The sequence below is a fragment of the Mirounga angustirostris genome, unplaced genomic scaffold, assembly GCF_029215605.1.
Source record: "Mirounga angustirostris isolate CCGP_5_RB_7025 unplaced genomic scaffold, mMirAng1.0.hap1 SCAF_1, whole genome shotgun sequence".
In the NCBI taxonomy this organism is placed as follows: domain Eukaryota; kingdom Metazoa; phylum Chordata; class Mammalia; order Carnivora; family Phocidae; genus Mirounga; species Mirounga angustirostris.
Genome location: NW_026991709.1, coordinates 22795346 through 22810712, shown reverse-complemented (window position 1 = coordinate 22810712; position 15367 = coordinate 22795346). Strand labels below are relative to the sequence as shown.

Sequence of the window (15367 nt, the reverse complement as noted above, 5' to 3'; positions counted from 1 at the left end):
ATATTGAAACAATGGATTAACTTTTCTCTCTGTTTACAATTTTAAATAAACTTATAGTTTATTATTTTAACTTTTTGTGTTTTGATGCTGAAATTGATGAAAGTGTATCTGTGTGTTGTTTCAAGTTACCTCAAATTATAAAATAAACTTGAGAGAACATAAAAACTTCAAGAAGGTGGGGGACTTTGTCTTTTCATGTTCAGCATTTGGTCCCCAATACCCAGAATGGAACACAGGATGAAATCAGGAAATATTTATAAGATAGAAATTCTACAACAAAGCAAAATATACTTTATTGTCTTCTATCCTTCTTCTTCTTTTCCTTCTTCTTTTCCTCTTCTGTCTTCCCACCCTCCTTCACTCTCCCTCCTCCTCTTTCTCCCCACTCCAGGTTTTGTTATTTTTCAATTCTTAACGTAAGGTTAACTATCCTGCGTTTTTGTCTAAGCACCTTTTATTCAAGGATATATTGCTAAAATATGATTCTAACCGTTAAACCCTTAGTGCAGAAAATAACTGGCGTGCCCCAGAGTACATTTCTTCTTACATCTTAGCTTCTCATACATCAGCAGAGAAATTGGAAAAGTGGCCATGATTTTAATTATCTCATTTTATTGGCATCACCTAGAAATAAGTGAATGTGCAAATGTGCACTGTTTCAATCAAAATTTTTTCTAAACTGTATTACATGTTTCCTTTATTGCTTGAATACAGAATATAGGACTAATAAAATACTTCCTTGATTACTTGGTATAATCACTTCAAACACTAATTTCACTATTAATGATCTACAGAAACCACTCTCTGAAAATGTACTTAGTTATTAATAGAGTAACTGACACAGTGGTATGGTTTCGTAACACAATCATAAAGAGCCAAAAGACTATGGGTTGACTCTGCCACCACCTTCCCAAATATCCCAGAATCAGGTTTCTTGTATGTAGAACAAAGCTTTATAGATGACTTTCATGTTCCTTTTCATATATTAGATGCTATGAGATCTGTCCAGTTCTGCAGAACTTGAAATGACCATGTGCAGAAAGTATTACAAGTTTAACTTTTTCATAGGTAAATACAATAAATACAAAGATCTCTTCACATAATGAGAACTTGGTGAATTCACACACAGTTGGATATAAATTTTTCATATCTCCCTGTCTGAAAGTCTGATTGGGGTAAATTTCTTTATCGTGTGATTGATTTTTAAAAGTTGTTTGAAAAATAAATAAATAAGTAAAAATTGTTTAATTCTAACAACTTCAACTATACAAAATATAGAAAATAATTTAATATTCTTAACACAGTCATATTTGCTTCAGATCTTTGTTTTTTTTGTTTGTTTGTTTTTCTTTTCTCTTAAACAAAAGGAAACACGTTTTTCTTTAGTTACCTTTTTTGGGGAGTGTACTCTATCTTTTGTCAAAGAGAAATTATACTGACATTTAAAAATGGTAAGGAGGACTTTATTCAAATCTATTGCAGTGGGGGTCAAGACTGTTACAATAGGAGAGAGAGATTGAACTCAATTCTGACTACAACAAGCACAAGTGGGGACTTAAAGCCAATGAGCAGAATGATAGAAGTCAGTGGATGGAAAATTACTAAGAGAAACTTTATTACATTTCAACTATAATGTGCTTCTTGCTAATGAGCCTGACAGAATTCTTGCTAAAAGCAGGCCACGGACATGGGCATTAAGGGTGGGTGATAAAGGACTTGATCAGATTTCAAAGATACTCGGATATCAGTGGAACAATTCCCACTAAACCGACTTAGCAAGAGTCTTTACTAAAGGAAGAAGCAGACCAGGGAAGGGCCTAAGGACAAAGCCAAGTGCTTAGAGAAAGGCTTATAGAAGCCTGACAAAAGTTTTGTCAAGGAGGGCATTGTTGCCACTCTCCTTGGTTCTCATTGTGACCAGAAGCTTTCTGAAAGGGCTCCTCTCCTCTTCCATCGAGTGAATGACATATTTCATCTTGTCACTAGACAGGTTTCTCTGATATGTTCCTCTACTTGGCTCAGATAAAATGTTCTTCCAATAAAGTTATTTCTGCTCATTGAAATTTGTAGAATATTTTATTTTGGACTTGAATGGGACTTGGGGGACATGCAATGCCTTGAGAGACATTTCTACTACTTGATGTCCTGTTTATGCCATCTTCCTCTCTCCTCCTTCCCCCTGCTGTTTGGTTAACTGCCAAAGTTTATTTCCTCTGCACAATATTTGAAGCCTTTCGTGATGTGAAAGGCCTACTTTTTTAAAAGGCTGATGCTCTGAAAATTACTATTTTTGATTTATCAACATGAAACATGGCTACTGGTTTTTAGCCTGAAGTTTTCACATGTTGTTGGTAGCAGAGTCACATCCCTCTTCAACCAGTGACCCAACACTAATTGCTGGATTTTATTAACATGCCGATCTTGTGCCCGTGAACATTGCTGCCTTGGTACTGGTATGGTATCTACGAAGCATATACTGTAGAGGAATTTACTTTATGTTTTACTGTAGATGGAAGTTATCAATATTTTCTTGCCTCACACCACAAATACATTTTTTTTAATGTGGCTTTCACAATGGCATGCATTGCCTGTAAGCATGTGTGCATTCAACATCAGTGATTCCAAATTAAATTCCTACTGAGATCATCAGGCAAACAATTAGCAGCAATTACTTGCTTTTGTAGAAAAATCAAATCTTGCCCTAAGTTTATGGTTAAATTATAACACTATAACACATATTCACGCAGATGTCACATGATGGACAGAGTGGACTGTGAGTCAGCTACTAACAGTTCCATTAGCATGTATGACTTTCATATTGGGCTACATTTATATGCAAATAAATTATCCAAAAACCTTTCCTTAGAATATTATAATATTAAAGAGATTATATTTCATATTTATTAAGAGTAATAAAATATTTTATAGATAGAGCTAGAGATATAGATATAACCTTAGCTTTTGACTCTGAATATCAGGAAGTTTGGTTTCTCTTAGAGTTGCACCCCTAACACATCCTTAGATTTTTCACTTAATCTTCCCAGGCCTTGAAATAGTTTTTTTTTTTTCTTTTTTTTTTTCTCCTTGAAAATACCTTCTGTTCAATTTAACCGAACTGTTGAATTGAAAATTCATTGACTGCTTAATTTCAAGTGAATTTGATGTACAGTTTTTGAGAACCAAGTAAGCATTATACACAATGTAAGGTATCACATATATAATTGTGACCGTATCTTAACTCATGAGACTCAGATCATTTGGGGGAGAAACAATGACATAGATCCTTCCACTGCCTCTTACCATGCTGAGGGAAAACATAACATCCGTGGCATTCTGCACAAAGGACAGAAGCTCACCCACAGCTGAAGGTCATGGAAAGGCTGTATTTACGAAGTGTGGGGCTCAGTTTTGAAGGTAGCCAGATGAAAGGAAGGACGGCGCATTGCAAGCTGAGAGAAAACCATAGGCAGATAGGTCTGTGTGATATTTAGCACACCTAAGTGCCAAGATGTGTTATTACTTATTTAGACAGTTCTCTTTTGAGGGACGTTAAGTTCTTCTGAGTTTTTGTTAAGATAGCAATGCATTAAGGGGCGCCCTGGTGGCTCAGATGTTTGGGCGTCTGCCTTCTGTCCAGGTCATGATCTCCAGGTCCTGGGATCGAGCCCCGCATCTAGCTCCCTGGTCAGCAGGGAGCCTGCTTCCCTCTCTCCCTCTGCCTCTCCCCTTGCTTGTGCTCTCTCTGTCTCTCTCTCTCAAATGAATAAATAAAATCTTTTTTTTTTTTTTAAAGATAGCAATGCATTAAAAGTCCTTTACATAACCTTTTAATATTTCTACCTATTTTCTCTGGAAAGATACCTAAGACTGGATGGCAGAATCAAAATTATAAAGCTTTTTAAGATTCTTTATCTTCCTGAAGAATTGTTCAAATTGTGTTCACTTCAATAATGTATGATAGGATCCACATCACCAAAATGTTGCTAGCACTGAATAATATAATTTTGTTCCTGGGTTGAATGGATATATAATGAATGGTCTCTGGTTAAAATCAACGCAAATTCACATCCCAGACCTACAACTTAGTGCTAGAATAAGCTTGGCAGCTCTTAATCCAGATCCTTCGTGCTTACAACAGGATAACACCTTCCTCACAAGGTTATTGAAAAGATAAGATAGAATAAAATGTATAATCTTATTGCCTTACATAGAAAAAACTCAATATTTCATACCTCTGTGAGATTGGCAATATAAACATACACTAAAACAAATATAGGACAAGAATTTTTCAATTACTTGTGCATTTGTACTACAGATTATAATTCTTATGTATCTTATATAAAATCCCTTGATAAACAAAATTGGCGTAGCTCATTTTTAAGTGATTAGGGGTAGTAAAACAAAACATTTAAGTTAGATTACTGAAGTCGATAATTAATGAAGTGATATTTTTAAATGGTTAATATTTGTAACAATAATAATATAAATACCAGCAACATTTTAGTTACCACTTAATGTAAGGACTTTGCTTTTATGTAAAAATTTTAAAGATGAATTCTTTCAAATAGTTATACAGTCAAGATATTGAGACTCAAATAGGTTATGATCGATTGGCATTTGTGCTACATCCTAGTTCTAGAATGGAGCAAGACTAAAAACCATTTTGTGTGTCTTCACAATTAGGTTATTTCAATAAAATAATATAATAATATTGTCTGTTTTTTCTTAACTATTTTTATAGCGGTCTGATGTAGGGTCCGGAGAATTGACAGAGCTTCATAGGAACTGATTAATTTTCAAGTCAACTTTGTGGATTAAATTAAAGCATCTCTGGTTTAATTAAAACTAGAAATGATAGTTCAGGAAAAAAAATCTTAATTGTAATATTGACATTTCAACTTAGATTTTATATCTGTTTCAAAATATCTGATAGAAGAGATTATATGAGTAAGACAAGATTTAAAAATGACACAAGACCACTGATTTTGTGATCCTAAACTCACACTTTATAATGAGGTTTGTTCCAGAAACAGATTTCACATATGTAGATAGCTATTAATTAATTGAATAGATAATTTTTTGTCAGATTATTAAAAGCAAACTTAACTCTGAGCATTAATGTTTCCTATTTTAATAATTGATCAATTTTGAATATTTGTATAATAATTTTAAGATTATTTGGTGAAACAGTCAAATGACATATTTTCATGAGTTCTGATGTCACATATTAAATATATGAAGTTAGAATTGCTGTGGCTTCTTTTTGTAGTCAAGCAGTTATTACTATTGTTTATGCTAATCAAGTGATTATTTATCTTAAAGTAAAGGTCCATAAACGTTATGTTATTTTGCTTTACAGATGCTCCAAAGTTTATATCAAACCAAACAATTTATTATTCTTGGGAAGGAAACCCGATCAATATAAGCTGTGATGTGAAATCTAATCCACCAGCATCAGTCCATTGGAGAAGAGAGAAATTAGTCCTGCCAGCAAAAAACACCACTAATTTAAAGACGTATAGCGCAGGGAGAAAGATGATATTAGAGGTAAGTCTTCATGTACATATGAATAAGTAGTACTATTTGAGCAGTTGCCTACTATTTTAGAATATATATATAAATATGTTAATATAAATACATTTATATAATATATATTTATAGTATATAATATATATACACATACAAATCTTATTGTGTATCTTTCATGTGTATTTACTTAAAAAGGAATTTTATGCATTTGGATCATGGGCCATTGATGATTAATATCTCACTCTTTACTTATATAGAAATATGAGTGTATAGCAAAAGCCATTATTTTTCATAAATTTTTTTGGAAAAAAATCAATTATATCAGGAAAAAACAGGGTGAGGGAATGAGTAATTCATTAGTTGTTAAGGGCCCAAAGTGTTCATACTAGTTATTGATTCTGAGATTATGCCTTCCTTCTAAGACTGTCATATATAACATTTTGGTGGGTACGTATTTACAAGTTTCTAAATAAACCGGATTTACTTGTTCAATGCCTCATTTCATCTTATATTTTAAATTAAGATTGTAGATAATTGTCTTTATACTGCCAAATGCCTGGCCTTTAAATTCTGTTTGAATACAATACCTTTTTTATTTTTCTACTTTATTTTACATTGTTTTAAATTTTATTATGTTATGTTAATCACCATACATTACATCATTAGTTTTAGATGTAGTGTCCCATGATTCATTGTTTGTGCATAACACCCAGTGCTCCATGCAGAACGTGCCCTCTTTAATACCCATCACCAGGCTAACCCTTCCTCCCACCTCCCACCCCTCTAGAACCCTCAGTTTGTTTTTCAGAGTCCATAGTCTCTCATGGTTCATCTCCCCCTCCGATTCCCCCCTTCATTTTTCCCTTCCTACTATCTTCTTTTTTGAATACAATACCTTTTATTTATTAATTGTAGATTGTGTGTGTGTGTGTGTATCAATTCCCAAAGTTTGTGGGTCTATGATCAAAATCATGAACACTTCCAGTTTATCATGCTTTTAGTACAATTGGGAATCTCTCTCAAAAAGCCTTATTTAGCTGAAAGGATGCTATGTTTTTCCCTGATCCATCACTTCCCCAAATATTTGGGTAACTGACTCTTTGCTAATTAAACAAGTGTCTTAATCTGTTTCTTTTTTTAGTCTTGTATTTTATTTTATTTCCTTTTAATATAGCCAAAAAAGATAAAAAGGTAGGACTCTAAAAGGAGCTGTTGTTTTGCATCAATTTTCTAGACCTAGGGCAGAAAGGCTTTGATTATCACCTATATGCCCAACAAATACATATATTATAAAATATTAGTAAGGCAAACATCTGTGCACACCACCCATTCCAAAGGATTTAAACACCTTGGGATGGGTGGTGTCTAAATCTGTTTCAATTTATTAAATTGGTTTCTTGGTAACTTTATTAGAAGAACTATTGGTGAATTGACACAGAGGTCAATTTCACAAAGACATGTGGTTATATTTAACCTAAAACTTAGGTATTTAACTAATAAAAAACTTTTAGGTTTAACTTCGGTTTTGGGCACTGTGTTAGTGTGCAGGCTGCCATAATGAATAACGCAGACCGGGTAGCTTAAACAAAGTAACCTCTTTCCCCCCACATATTTCTGTAGGCTGGAAGTCCAGAGGGTTGGGTTTTGGTGAAACTTCTGTCCTTGGGTAGGGGATGTGCCCTCTAACCATGCACTCACATGGCTTTTCCTCTGTGCACATAAAGAGACAACTCTGGTGTCTTGACTTCTAATAAGGGCATCAGGGCCCATTTTTATGAACTCATTTAACCTCAGTTACTCCCTTAAAGACCATATCTCCAAAAACATTAGAAGTTAGGGTTTCAACATATGAATTTTGTGGGGTGACACAATTAATTCCATAACAGGTAGATTTAAGTTCATGTTTAAGTGACAGACTAATCTGTAATTTCTGCTTTAGTTCATTTTACCACCTTTCAGTTTCTGGGATAGCTCATAATTCTTCATAGTCAGTGTCAAGCAACATGTTACAAATCTGATATTTAAATATGTTAAACATTTTATATTTAAATATTTAAATATTTAATTCATATAAAGCTCTCCTGCCTAAATAGCATTCCTCTCCAACCCAAACTGAAAACTAAGCAATTTTTGTTCATACATGCCGCATGATCTGTTGGCTAAAGCTATGACTTTGAACATACACTTTCTATGGGTATACTATTTTTTAAAATTAAATCAAAATCCTGAATAAATAACTAACAGATAGCTGATACAACTTAAAACAAAATAACAATAACTACAAAAATGAAAACCAATGATAACATTACTAATTTTGAATTAATAGCATACATAGTTGCTTAGGATAGTAATTATTATAATAGTCACATAATTGCTAATTCTTAGAACATATAATACAACATACAAAAATTAAGTTTGCAATTGATAAATTGGTCAATGACAGATTTCTTGAATTTATTTTTAAAGTTTTTCCTTTTTCACTGAGTATATATATTCAATCTTTTAAATTTATAAATTTTAAAATGTAACAAAATATTCTATAAATCTTTCGGAGTGGTGCCAATAAAATCATCTGTAAAGGTCATCCATTTATTTTTTCCTGTTCATTTCTGGAGGTAATAAGCCAACATTTTAATATATGGGTAAAAATTGATGTAGGAACTTTCTAATAGGCTAATTGGAATAATACTGTGCTTTTGATCATCTGTATGGTTGTTCCTTGTCCTAAGTAAAATGCTAACTATTAAATATATAATTTTCTTACCATGGAACACATAGAAAGAGGAAATGAAGTTTATGAAAGTTTAGGAAAAAGACTAGTGAACTCCTTTATTAACATTGTACTCCCACGGCACCTGGGTGGCTCAGTCGTTAAGCATCTGCCTTCGGCTCAGGTCATGATCCCAGGGTCCTGGGATCGAGCCATGCATCGGGCTCCCTGCTCCGCGGGAAACGTGCTTCTCCCTCTCCCACTCCCCCTGCTTGTGTTCCCTCTCTTGCTGTGTCTCTCTCTGTCAAATAAATAAATAAAATCTTAAAAAAAAAAAAAACTGTACTCCCAGCTCATATTTTGATGTTCAAAATTATATTTGTTGATCTGTTATGTACTATTAAAGCCCAATATCTTAAGTAATCTTGAATTATTTTAACTGCATATTAAAATGTGAAAAATTGGTGTCATATATAGATGTTTCTAGAACTTCCTGTATAAATATCAGCAATAATTGGTATATTTTAAACATTTAAATATATATATATATTTTTTTAAAGATTTTATTTATTTGCGAGAGAGACAATGAGAGACAGAGAGCATGAGAGGGAGGAGGGTCAGAGGGAGAAGCAGATTCCCTGCTGAGCAGGGTGCCTGATGTGGGACTCGATCCTGGGACTCCAGGATCATGACCTGAGCTGAAGGTAGTCGCTTAACCAACTGAGCCACCCAGGTGCCCAACATTTAAATATTTTTAAATTAAAGCTTTAGAATATACATTTGTTGTATAATATTTTATTTTTTTATAAAATTACCTGTCATTTCATTGTGCTGGGATTGGGTATAAAGCAACCATTGCACGTTGTATTCATATTGCTTTCCTAGAACACATCAAATATGCTGCAGGGCACATGATCTGGCCAGGTTATATCGAAGTCTGTGGGTTTTTTTTTTCTTTTTTTTAATAATCTGTGCTACTAGGGGTGTCTTCTATATTTGTTAATCATACAACATGATAAAGAAATTATTTCAGATAAAACTGTAAAACTTTTAACTTTTAATAAGTGAACTCCCAGGAACAGAAAACAAACAAATAAATGAAAAAACCCTGAATTGAGCCTTTTAAAAGCTGTTCCAATGAAACTGGCTATATTTAAATTACTTTTTTAATATTGAGGGGCCGCACAATAGTCCTGATTCTTTGTCATGGCCATCCTGTCTGCCTTTTATCAATTCAGTGCACATTGTTACCTATGGACTATACAAATTACTCTCCTATGCCTGTAAAATGTAGAAATTTTGGGGGCAGATTCCTTTCTCACTAATAAAATTATTTTCAAGTTAAATTACCCTGGTTTATTAAAAGCTGAATGTGAGAAAAATGAATGTTTTAATCACTCAGGAGTACTTACATAAGAATGGTTAAAGCTTCTAATTCTTAAACTTATGATCTATTCCTAGATAGACAGCTAACCAGAGAATGAGTGACACAGCTTTTTTGTACTTTTTCAGAATTACCATCTTCAATGGACCTCAAAATTGTACTTTTAGTTAATAGCCTCCCATTACCATGAAATCATTTTCCCCCCTTTTGGGATAGAGTTGAAATTAACAGCAACTCTTGTAAGCATATTCTCTCTTAATAATAGTTACTGGGATTGAAAATTGTATCTATTACTATCATCAAATCTCTTTCCTGCATTGATACTTCAGAATTTCGGTACATTAGAATTACAGAGTTGGCCCCAACATTCAGCAATAGATTTCTGAAAGGTTAACTGAATTATGGATTTCAAATGCGTAAGGGCTGAGGTCAGCTATTTTCCACCTAAGCTGAAAAAGAATGATAGAAATTGAACAGAAACGGAGGCAAGATACTATTATTAGCCATCAAGATAATGTGCCTGTCTACAGGGATTGCTACACAAGGAACAATATCTTGCAAAATGGGAAGGTTTTTTTTTTTTTTTTTTTTAGAATGAGTCTTCATCCTTCATTAATATTTTATATTCAATAAAATCATGAGAGGGGCAAAAAAAACTAATGCATTTCCAGCCTGTCGTGTACTTTAAATCTGCTTGACTTTAGGCTAAAAAGTTCATGTCTGCGGCAATTGCAGAATATATATTTTTCCAACTGTGTACTACTTTATGAGCTTTACATACCAAATATCTAATGATTTTGCTATTCAATAGATATAATAAAATGGTGGCATTTGTCTATTGCATAAGTTAATAGTTAAGCTATACCTTGCCTAGTGCTGTGGAAATATAGGTTCGTGTATTACATTTTAAAAGGGTGTGATGCTTACTTGATACAGAAAAAAAAAAGAGTATGGCAAGAAGTTGTGAATATTGAACATGGGTGAAGTTGGTAGGAATACTAGAGTCTATTTTAAAACTTCCATATATTGTTTTAAAATTGTTAAACTTTTATTATTATGATTATTTTAGATAGCACCTACATCTGACAATGACTTTGGACGATATAATTGCACAGCTACTAACCGTATAGGAACAAGATTTCAAGAATATATTCTTGCTTTGGCTGGTAAGTATAGGACAATAATTTATAAGATCTCATAAAATATATCTATAAGCAAATAGCTCTACATTTTAATAAATCATGATACAGGTTATTATTAGGAAGAATGAACCAGTGCTTAAAAATTTAGAACAGTTGCATCTGACAGATAGATAGTGAGGACTTAGAATATATTTAGTAATCAGGATTGATTTAAACCCTGATTCTAATCTCCCAACTTTACAAGTGAGCTATCTATAAAAGAAGTAGAAGAGGTATATCTTAAGAAAGCAAATTATATTTTATGCTAAGTAAGAATCCTATCAAAAAATTAAAAAGACATCTTGAGAGAAAATAAACTAAAATTAATCTATTTTAAAATCCTAAACTTGAAAGAACAAATAATAAGCTTATTTTTAAGGTAAATAGAAAATTTAGAGTTATAAAACTTGCACTGAAGGCTGTTGCATTTTGTGTATGAAAGCATTCTAGTTGTTCCCCAAAAGCTTAAAGATATCAAAATAGTAACATGTAGATACATTCATTTTAACTAGAAATCCAGTTATGTTTTTAGTTACATAAAGTTATGTATAACACACACATATATATTTCTAGAATTTGCATTATGTTTTTACAAGACCAATTGGAAGTCTGAAAATATACATTGTAGTATATTTTGCATAGGTCAGAAGATAGAAAAACACGATTCATTGCCTTTTAGGACTAGGTCGAGAAATATCAGAAAATTATTGTAATGTTATGTTTTAATAGAATAAGTAGCTTCCATGAAAATATTTTTAAATGTTTTCTAAGGAGAGTTCTAGTATATAACTATAATTTTATATTAAGTTACAAAATATATTTACTTGTATTAATATGTAAACCATGTCATTAGTTGTAAAGACCAAAGGGAAATTTAAAAGTTTACAAAGCTAATAATACTCAAATTATTATGTACCTGAAATCTGTTTCTGTCCACTTCAGGTTGTGCTACACCAGAGAAGGGATTGTGCGAAAGGGCTTTAGGGAAGAAAGGAGGAAGGAAAGTATTGAGATTAGAGGGAATTTAGGGAGAAAAGGAAGGAGGGAGGGATTAAGGAAGAAAGAAAATAATGAATATCACCTTCCATGAGTTCTTTAGAAAATTAATCTCAATGAAAATCATAGGAAGTAGACTATCCACATTTAGGCATATGAATAAACCATTACATAAGCAATTAAATTCTAGGAAAATGAAATGTGCTGAGTCATACCAAAATTCATGGATAATAAATTGAAGTGAGCATGATCTGTACTGATCAGAAGCATTCATTACTTACATTAATTCCAAGCCTCAGGAAATTAGGCAAATTTTCTTGTAATTAGTATGAACTTTTTAAATAAATAATAACTAAATATGTGACCAATATATGCATATGCAATTATATTAATACTAATATATATTTTACATTACTTTCTTACAAATGATGTAAGTGTGTGTCTATTAGGTAAACTTATTAATGACCAGATTTTTAAAAAATTTTCATGTGCTTGTAATTCTAGAAAAAATATGAAAAATAGAATATTATATTCATGAGATTTTGATATCTTATTAAATTCTCAGGAAATGGGGCACCTGGGTGGCTCAATCGTTAAGCATCTGCCTTCAGCTCAGGTCATGATCCCAGAGTCCTGGGATCGAGCCCCGCATCGGGCTCCCTGCTCCGCCAGAAACCTGCTAGTCCCTCTCCTACTCCCCCCTGTGTGTATTCCCTCTCTCGCTGTCTCTCTCTCTGTCAAATAAATAAATAAAAAATCTTAAAAAAAGAAATTCTCAGGAAATATTTAATGTCTGTATACCTGCATAGCTCACATTTCTTACTATAACATTTTTCATTGAAAAATATGTTTGATACCTATCCTTCTAATGAAGATATTAAGTTAATGAGTTTCCCTCAACCTAACCATAAAAAAAAAAAAAATAGAAAATGTTCACTCAAGCTAACAGCTAAAATGTTATTGGAAATATTTCTTGAATACTGCAACTTTTCTAATATTTCAAAATTTTGTGACAAATGCATACCTAAAATTTGTTTCAGAAGAGGTAGGTTCAACTGAAATTGTAACAGAGATATAAAAATAAATTAGACCCTGAGCCTTAGATGGGAAACATACGTTTAAACATCAGCATTTATAAACATTATTCCTTTGATGGGAACTCTTTATTTAATGCTTACAAAATTTAGTCTTTCCTGAAGAATTTGAACAATGAAAGTGCAAGGTGATTTTAAATAAAATCTTATGTAGAAATTTAAATATTTCAAAATAGATGTCAATATCACAGCTCAATATATCATTGGCCTATCCGACCTAGTAAAAGGTCCAGATCATTTGGCATGTGGTATTTTATTGTTTTTAAGATTTTTTTTATTAGACAGAGAGAGACACAGCGAGAGAGGGAACACAAGCAGGGGGGAGTGGGAGAGGGAGAAGCAGGCTTCCCGCTGAGCAGTGAGCGCAATGCGGGGCTCGATCCCAGGGTCCTGGGATCATGACCTGAGCAGAAGGCAGACGCTGAACAACTGAGCCACCAAGGCGCCCCAGCATGTGGTATTTTATACTGTAGCAGATTACTTTGACTTAAAAGGGCAATACATTAAAACAGCGACAATTGCATATGAAATTATGTGCTATATATTCAGAGAAAAATACAGGAAAAAGCTACCTTTTTAACTTCCTTTATTTCAAAAATCTCTTTTTCCTTTTCCTTTTCCCTCCTTCTTTTCTTCCTTTTTTACCTCCTTTATAATTAAATCTTACATCTGAGCGAAGGAGACATCTGTATGCAGGTGGGGGCACAGAAGCCTACCATAAGGGGTCAGACCCTCAGCAGAGTTAATAGACTAGAGGGGGGTTCAATGATCTAGTTTGAGGTGTTAGAGTCTAGGCAGGTGAGAAGGATTTGCATGTGCCAAGACAGAAACAGCAAACCGGAGAAGAATGTCGGAACCTAATCAGTGTAAGGAGGGGTCCAAGTAAAGTGGTGGGGGCAGTGATGGATGATTCATTGCTACAAACGTATGGGTAAGTAACATCCGTGATTATATAAAAATACAAAAACTAGAATGACCCTGGGGTAATGGTTGGGTATTGGAGTTACTGGTGTTAAATCTGGTTTTAATGTATGTAGATAGATATAGAAAGAAGAAAATAAGTTAAGGTGTGTGTTTGTGTGTATTCAGCCATTTCTACAAGGAACTTCTGGTTGTCAGGAATCTTACTCAGAAAACAATTTCTGTATATGTAAGTGATGAGTCGCTAAATGCTACACCTGAAACCAATTTTACTGTATGTGGTAACTAACTAAAATTTAAATAAAAACTTGACATTAAAAATAAAAAGAAAAGAAAACTATTTCTGAGCTAGCTCTATCCTCTGAGAGGACTTGGGAGCTCCAACCCTTCAACAGCAAAGAGCATACACGGCTGGCAGCCATGTCTTGGTTTCTAATTCTGTTCCTAACTAAAAGTGACCAGGGTTTCTTGTAAAAGTGGCTGATTCTGGGAGTAGGACAAAGAGAGTACAAGATAAGCCTGGAACAATGTGTTGTGCCAGGCAGAAAAGAAATTAAAAAAAAAAAAAAGACATACCAAAAACATCCATCAACCATTTTTATTTATTTATTTATTAAAGATTTTATTTATTTATTTGAGAGAGAGAATGAGAGAGAGAGAGAGAGCATGAGAGGGGGAGGGTCAGAGGGAGAAGCAAACTCCCCGCCGAGCAGGGAGCCCGATGCGGGACTCGATCCCGGGACTCCAGGATCATGACCTGAGCCGAAGGCAGTCGCTTAACCAACTGAGCCACCCAGGCACCCTATTTATTTTTTTTTTTTTAAAGATTTTATTTATTTATTTGACAGAGAGAGACACAGCGAGAGAGGGAACACAAGCAGGGGGAGTGGGAGAGGGAGAAGCAGGCTTCCTGCCAAGCAGGGAGCCCGATGTGGGGCTCGATCCCAGGACCCTGAGATCATGACCTGAGCCGAAGGCAGACGCTTAACGACTGAGCCACCCAGGCGCCCCTCATCAACCATTTTTAACAAATACCATAATACAAATGAATTCACCTGAGGGGCATCAGTGGTTGCTAATACAGGTATATGCTGAGAAAAAATTTAGCAAGTTAGATGACAAAATAAATAAATAAATAAATGGATATACTTTTAAAGTGCCTACCTCCAAATTATTTTTTAATTACAAGAGAAAACAGCAACATTATAGTTGTAAGCTTACCAGATCCTACTTTAATTAAGTGATCAAAATTAACATCTCCATTAATGAGAAAATTAAACTTGGGTGCTACCAGAAATAGGCAACGAGAACAACACAGGATAACAATTATAATTTTCCTGCCAAAAGTGCATAATCAGAATCTAGTATGAGGAAAGAGAAGACAAATCCAAATTGAGGTACCATCTACAAAATAACCAGCCTTCAAAGTGTCAAAGCCGTGCAAAGGAATGATTAAGGAAATTTTCTATATTAAAAGACAGTAAAGATAAATATAACAAATAAATGCCATGCCTGCATCTTTTGTTATAAAGGACATTACTGGGATGACAGG

General features: G+C 33.7%; 1 protein-coding gene across 1 annotated transcript in view; it reads left to right on the top strand.

Annotated features, from left to right (window-relative positions):
* The window catches only part of NCAM2 (neural cell adhesion molecule 2), a 516332-nt gene that overhangs the window by 405855 nt on the left and 95110 nt on the right, over positions 1-15367 (top strand). The window contains exons 10-11 of the mRNA XM_045902626.3: positions 5360-5547; positions 10693-10789. Coding sequence (XP_045758582.1) covers positions 5360-5547; positions 10693-10789 — 285 coding nt within the window. The remainder of the gene's footprint in view (positions 1-5359; positions 5548-10692; positions 10790-15367) is intronic.